This window comes from Monoraphidium neglectum (genome assembly GCF_000611645.1).
Source record: "Monoraphidium neglectum strain SAG 48.87 unplaced genomic scaffold scaffold02746, whole genome shotgun sequence".
In the NCBI taxonomy this organism is placed as follows: Eukaryota; Viridiplantae; Chlorophyta; class Chlorophyceae; order Sphaeropleales; family Selenastraceae; genus Monoraphidium; species Monoraphidium neglectum.
In genome coordinates this window covers 1,094-8,244 of record NW_014010882.1, presented here as the reverse complement: position 1 = coordinate 8,244, position 7,151 = coordinate 1,094, and the positions used below count along the sequence as shown (strand labels likewise).

The following is a 7,151-nucleotide window of genomic DNA, read 5'->3' as shown; positions in this document are numbered from 1 at the left end:
CCCGCCGCCTGCTCCTCCTCACCTTCGGCCGCCCCGCGCCCCCGCCCTGCGCCCCCCCGCCCGCGGCCAGCGCGCGGCGGCGCGCGAACAAGCGGCGCGCGGCCTGGGGGGCGCCCCTAGGAATTCCAGACAGCGCCAGATCAGCGCCGGGTGCGGGGCGGCGGGAGCGGATGGTGGTGGCGATGCTGCCGCCCAGCCATCTGATAAGGTCCCGGGTGTCCCCGTGGGCGTATAGGTTCTGCGCAATGAGACGTTTCGACGCGACTGGCGGTCAATGGACGTTGAGAATCAGGTTTGATGGGCGTCGCCTCATAACATAAGTGTTCGTACCCTACTGGTCGATCCCCCACAAATGTTGTGATGGAGCCAACAACAGCAACACAAGCAAAGTCCAAAACGTGAGCTGCAGGAGAAAAAGTATGGAGCCTGAACCTTGGACCCTGGATCCTGAAACTTGAACCCTAAACCCCATCACCTCCACGACTATGGGGCAGGACTGTACGAGGTCAACCAGCGCCCGGGGGCCGCCAGGCAGGCGCTTGCGCTCGTCCAGCTGGCCCAGGGCCACCTGGGAGTGTATAGATGATGTGGCGGATGGCATGCGATGTGTAATGAGTGTGTGTGTGTGTGTGTGTGTGTGTGTGTGTGTGCGCGAGAGAGAAAGCGAGAGAGAGAAAGAGAGAGAGAGAGAGAGAGAGAGAGAGAGAGCGATCAGATTGCAAAGGAAGTCTGTATATGTGCTCGCACACAGTCTTTGCAACTCGGCTTTGCGTGTTGGATGCGCTCGCGCCATCAACGGACCACATGCGTGCACGCCCTGAACCTGCAACATGGAGGATCCAACCCATCAGCTGGATCTCAGAGGGCAGGGCGCCTAGCGTAGAGGAGCCGGCTTTACCCTTCTACACTAATGCACCCTGACTGCTGCAAACAACACAAGGAAAGAGCCACATGCATCCTAAGAAAACAGATCCGCATGCACCCAGAGTCGAACCCGTGTCCCTGCCAACGCAAGACGGTCGGCGCGCACCGCCGTGAGGGCGGCCCTGTAGCCGCTGAGCAGGTGGTGGAGGGGGTTTGACCCCAGGGGCGTCTGGATGAGGGAGGACTCAAAGGGGGTGGGGCGCACAACGAGGTCACCTGCGGGTGGCGGCGCGGCCCCCAAAAGGGCAAGCCAGGGTGGAGGTGGTGGGCCAAAGGTGGAAGGGGTTGGGGTGTCAGCGGGCGCGCGGGCGGGCAGTGAGGGGGCGGGGAGTTGCCTGGGGGTCAGGGGTCCGGTGGACAGCGCATCGGCCGCTGCGGTGGCTTGGTGCGGTGGGTTTTTTGGGAGGGGTATGACGATTCTTGGGCCTCTCCTGGATACAGATGATCTAACGACATCAAGTTTGAAAAAAAGGGGCGATTGCAATTTGGGACCGCCGAACCCGACAACTTCCAGGCGGTATGGCGGCGGGCAGCTTGGGTGACGTACTGCATTCGGCAGCTTCTCTGGTTGCAGCGGACGGGCAAGTGGGCGCCGCCCGGGGGGTGGCACACGCACGCGCGGGGGCCCACACCCACCCGCCCTGTTGACTATGACGCGGTGCCCGTTGCGCTTGTACAGCGTCAGGAACTTCCCGCCCCGCGGCACGACGTCCTGGTCGTTGATGACGTGCCTGTGACGTCATCGTCGAGGATGGATGGTTTCCAAGGGTTCAGGGTTTGGGTTTGGGTTTCGGAGTGCAGGCTTCAGGCTCCAGGCTTCGGGAGGGTTTTGCGGGACAGACCCGGCCGCTGTGTTGTTTGGTCATCGCGTTGGAGGAGACAATGTGACAACAGTGCTGCTTGTGTATAAAAAAACCCAAGGTCCGAGGCAGAAAACGTCTCTTGATGGCATGCGGGCCGCTTGTCGGGACAGCCGGGCGCTAGGCTACGCGCGCTGGCGCCCGGCCCGCAGCCAACCGCACGCGCCGGCAGGCACTGGCTGCGCAGCCGGCGACGCAAACGGGAGGGAAGGCGGCGGAGGTGGGGCGACGGCGGCGGGGCCCTAACATGTGTCGGGCGCCGTCCGGCCGGCGGCAGCCGCGGCGGCTGTAGTAACACCCACCAGGTGTCTGGCACCGTGCGGCCGTAGTCTTGAGCGAAGGCGTGGTTGCCGGTGCGCGGTGCGCCGAAGCCGTACACCTTGACCTGCGGTTGAGTCATGATGAGTCATATGATGGATGAGATTAGTCAAGTGACACGCATGAGTCGTTGCCACAAAGGTGCGTCTGGGGAGGCGGGGGGGGGGGTTTGAAAGGGTTCAAAGCATGAAAGGGCAAGACGGCGTGAGGCAGCGCCGCTCACGTGCGCGAGGAGGGCTGAGTTGGTGCAGGACCAGCACTGGCAGGCTGCCCCGGCCACGCGAAAGACCAAAGAAAGAAACGCCCTGCACAAACAGCAGATAGAGCGGCCCGTGCCGCGCTTCTGGTACCAAAAACACAGGTGGGTCTGACCTACCCGGGACCTCCAATTGCCCTCACCTCCCCTCCAAAAACACGGAGCGACCAACCCCTTCCGGCCCGTCGCATCTGACCTGGCCTCGGCGCCCCTGTCTCCCCTCCCCCTCTCGCCGCCTGTCCCCCTCCCCACCTGATCTCTTCTCAGCCTCCCGCCCTCTCCACCATACTTTTTCAGAAGTTCGTACCCGCAGAGGGTGGCCAGGGAGCCGCCCAGGGAGTGGCCTGGTTTCGGATCGGGGAGTTGGGCGCGAATGGGCGCGAAACACAGGGATCGGAGGTGAGGCCCGCACGCCGGCGCGGGCCTGAGCGCGGGCCCCGGCTGCTTCGCAGCGGTCGCTGCGAGGCGTGAGGCGGAGCAAGCTATGGCTGGGGTTGCGCGGGGCGAGTGAGGGCCGGCGGCCGGCCACGCGCAGCGTGCCCAGTGCGCATGCTGGCCCCGTTTCTCTGGAGCCGAATCACTGAATCACCAGAGGGAGCTACGAGAGGTGTGATTCCAGGACTAATCCCAGCAACGGTTGGATCACAACTCAAATCGCAGCAAGGGTCGGACCGCGTTGGTGGCAATCACAGCAACCACGCAGCCATAAGTTGATTGAAGCCCGTCAAAGCGTCCAAAGGTACTCGCCCGCGCACCCCCGACCCTTGTCCGCGAGCCCAAGTCCACCTGTGAGGTAGATGGTGAGCCGCTCTGGCGCCAGGCTGTTGTCCACCAGAGAAGACAGCATCGCCATCACGCGCCTGCGCCGGACGAGCGGCCCATCAGAGGTTGACAGAGGGGCGAGCAGCGGTCGGTGTTCGAGGTTTCGAGGGTCCACAAATCAGTTTGGCGGTTGGTCGACCTCGGTCCCCGGCCGGCCGTTCGAGCCGACCTAAACCCGCAACCCCAAAGGCCAGCGTTCAAAGTCGATTTTCGGCTTTCCACTTGTATCGAGCACAGCAGTGCCCTGCGGTCTGCACAGGGTTTAGGATCTGTGCCGCGCGGTAAGCCAAGCACGAGCACGAGCACGAGCACGAGCCGCATTCGGCGTGCATTGGGTCGTCAAACAATCAGGGGGATGCTGCCAACCCACCTGTCTAGGCCAGAGCGTGACCTCCAACACCTGCGGAGCGGCCGGCCGGCGGTTGGGTGCATGTGCGTGGGTTGAGCGTTGGAGCGTGCGGGACAGCATCTAATTGCATGATTGGGCGGGCAGCGGCGGTGGGTGGCCGACGGGGCCAAAGGAGTGTGCACTTGCACACATAGGGCCCGGCGACAGCGACGTCCAGCGCTGCCGCAGCCAGGCGTCGGCACGGGCGCTCAACATGCAATATCGCACCGAACGCCGGACGGCGGCGCAGGCAGGCGGGTAGCGGGGTGAGCAAGGCAGGGGTCGCACCGAGGAAGGCGCAGGGGGAACAGGGCCGGCTGCAAGGTCGTTCGATGAATTTGAGTCAATGAAAGTATGCATTTAATTGACGAGTTTCACTTTTGCTTCGTATAATTGCATCCATTGCGCACCTCATGAAGCCTGAGTGGACCTTGGGCTGCCGCCGCAGCCAGGGGCGCCACCACCCAGCCGCCGTCTGCACCGCCTCGTGCGCGCCCTGCGCGGTCACCGCCACGCGCCAGAACTGCCAAAGGCGCCGGCCGGGGTCGAGTCGGGGGAGGCGGGGCGGGGCGGGCATCAATAGGGGTGGATCCGGCGGCTGTGTTGCATGTCTTGGGCGTCAGTGAGTGGGGTGGGCGTCGGCGGCGCCGCTGGTGTTGGCAACAATGCCTTGTACACGCAAAATTTTGGTGCAACCACACTGAGTGTTGCCCCGTTTGCATTTGTACAGTCCTGTGTGACAAGCGCGTGCAGCGAACACCCAAGTTGCCATGCAGCAAAAAGCCCAAGATCGTTTCTCTTCTTATGTCCGACCCACAAAGAGATCCATCAGCCAATTGAGGGGCGCTGCGGATCCCCTGCAATCGGCAGCAAAGGGGTGGATAAGATGGGCGGCAGGTTGATTGAATAGGCGAAACAACAGCCACTCTCAACTTGAGGCTCCTGACCGCTCCCAATGTGCATCTCACGCAGCCGCCGCAAATCAAGTTGAGTGTATTAAAGCAGACGCCACGCCCAGCGGCGGACGAGCAGGCGAGCCCCAAGACCAGTTTCGCAAGCCGCGGAACGACAGTCAAGCCTGGTCAAACTTGGTCAAAGCATGTCATAACAGCGGCGGTCGTGAGCGGCGAGCCCGTGCGCCTGAAGCTGACGACCACTGTGTCGTTGCTCCAGGAGAACAGCGCCTTGACATGGCTGACTGGGTCGTACACGATCTGCATCGGAAGTCGGGGGGTCAAAGATGCAGGGTTTCAGATCCAGCAATTCAACGCCAATCACGTACGCATACAGCCAAACCCACCACCCACCCACCCCCACACACAAACATACATGCGCGCGTGCGCGCACACACACACACACCTTGTGCACCGTGAGCCCATATAGTGCCATCCCTTTTGCTAGCTGCTCCAACACCGTCTCCGCCAGCGAGGCCGCCGCCGCCGCCGCCGCGGGCGCGCCCGGCGCCGCGCCGTCCTCCGCCACCCCGGCCCCGCCCCCGCCGGCCGCGGTCGCGCTCGCGCTCGCGCTCCGACTGCCGCGGGGCTCCGGCGGCTTGGGCTGCTGCTGGCCGTTCTCTGGGGCGTCGGCCGCGAAGCGGTCGTGCTGCGAGGGGCGACAGAAAACAGCTGTTTGAGTTAGGGTGGTGAGGTTTACCCTCAACACGTTGAGGGTTTAGGGAGCAGCTTGGCTCACTGCCGCAGGGGCGCTGGACCAGTGCGCCCCTGCCGGCATGAGGCGGGCCGCCGTTCTGGACACGCGGGGGACCGAATGTCGAGGGCGGCGCGCTCGTGCGCCGGCGTACGAGCGCATGTGAGCACGCCGGCTCGTGGCCCCCGCGGCGGCGCGGCGTCGTGCGGAGCCTCAAACGACGACCTCAAACGTAAGCAGGTGCATTCGGAGCTCGACGACCGTCAAGATGCGCGTTCAAACTCAACACCCCTCGAGAACCTCAACCCTCAACCCTGAAACCGAAGGCCCGCTCACGTCTCCAAAGTCTTCGTAGGTCAGACAGGACCAAAAAAACAGCTTGGCAGCGGTTTCGAAGCAGAACATGGGCTCGTTGCGCGTGCGGCCGCCCGCGGCGGTGTCTCGCTCCTGGGGGGGAGGGGAGGCATGTGCATCCTGCCAAGTTGAGTAGTAATGGGGATGGGTTTTGCGATTCAAACATTCGAGCGTTGAAAGTTTGATGCGCCTTGACCGCAGGGGGGAGGGGCGCGAGGTGCTTCCTTTTGTGCCGGTGACGCGGCCCCGCTCGAAGCGCGGGGGAGGAGCGGACAGGTGTCGGCCTGCTCACACATGAGCGTGGCGCGCCGTCCGCCTGCCAACACAAACAACGGCAGGCGCGCCTGAAAACGACAAAAGGTGGGTTGTGTGGGAGACAGCACCCTCCCTGCCCCTTGCACGCCTCGACAATGACGTTGAAGCTCAAAACTCCAGCATTTGGCAGCCAAGAATTGGTGACTCCTCAATTTCAAACCAAACAGACGCAGGAACGACGTCCCCTGCAGCGCCCCCACCGCCCCCACCTCTTTTCGCCGCGACAGCTCGCCCTCGGTCCAGGCGAAATCCTGCAGCTGCGCCATCAGCAGCGGGCTCTCCGCCACGTGCCGGCTGGCGCCGGTGCCGCCCTCGCTTTTGCCGCCGCGCCGCCGCCGCCGGGGCGGGGGCGCCGGCACAACCAGTGCGGCGCCGACAACAGCCACACTGACCCACATGAGCTTTAGTCATGAAGGTGCGGTCAGAAAATAAGGCGAGCAGCGTGGGTCTGCCGGCGTCGCGGTGGGTGTGGTGCTTGGCATGCGCCCGACCGGCCCGACTCGGGCTAACACTATCTTCAAGGATCCCAGCCCCTCGGCCCCCCACCCCGCAGCCCCCCTACCTTGCTGCCCTCTCAGCGGCCGGCCGCAATGCCGTCTCCCACCCCTGCCCTCGGAACACCCAACTCCCACTGACCACGGTTTGATCGAACCCCTCAGAAATCATGGCCCATCATTTGCCTCACCTCGATCGGCGGTAGGCCGAAGTACTGGGCTGAAAACCGGCTGCAGTCGCCGAAATCGATGAACCAGAACACAACAATTGATATGACCACCAAGGTGAACGCCCAGAGTCCCAGCAGCCGCTGCGCATGGCCGGGTCGTCAAAGAGGCGCCAGGGCGGCGGGGAGGGGGGGGGGAGGAGCGTGGAGGGGGTAGGACGGCGACAGGAGGGTTGAGGAGGGGGGTGAGGGCGCACCTTTTGGGGCGGCGGGGGTTTCGAGGACTCAGGCGCGGCGTAGTGCTTGGGGATATGCGCGGTCTCTGCATGTGCTCGGCGCAACCTGTCCCCCGCGAAGGCAAAAGCACTTTGACGCATGCGGGGCAGCAAACAAACGTTGGCGGGCGTGACGACTGCACTTGGAACTCATCATCGATTCGCCGCGCCTTTCGCATTTCCTTTTAGACTGTCCAACCCACCTCCATCCTCAATTGGGTGTTGGCCATCCGGAACTGCGGCAGAAGCAATGCAAGCGCCCACATATACTGGTCAGGTCGGGGTGCTTAATCCTGAAGATGAGGCTGGTAGCCCAACACACAAGTCCTTC

General features: G+C 63.6%; 1 protein-coding gene across 1 annotated transcript; it reads right to left on the bottom strand.

The window, feature by feature from the left end:
* Positions 1 to 907: 907 nt before the first annotated feature.
* MNEG_11444 (hypothetical protein) lies at positions 908 to 6,282 on the bottom strand (the record flags this gene model as incomplete). Its single annotated transcript, XM_014040084.1, has 11 exons — positions 908 to 924; positions 1,561 to 1,655; positions 2,087 to 2,169; positions 2,611 to 2,702; positions 3,145 to 3,218; positions 3,551 to 3,580; positions 3,979 to 4,091; positions 4,657 to 4,782; positions 4,928 to 5,170; positions 5,552 to 5,662; positions 6,094 to 6,282. 11 exons carry the CDS (start codon positions 6,280 to 6,282, stop codon positions 908 to 910), a joined length of 1,173 nt encoding a protein of 390 aa, XP_013895538.1.
* Between the last annotated feature and the right edge of the window lie 869 nt (positions 6,283 to 7,151).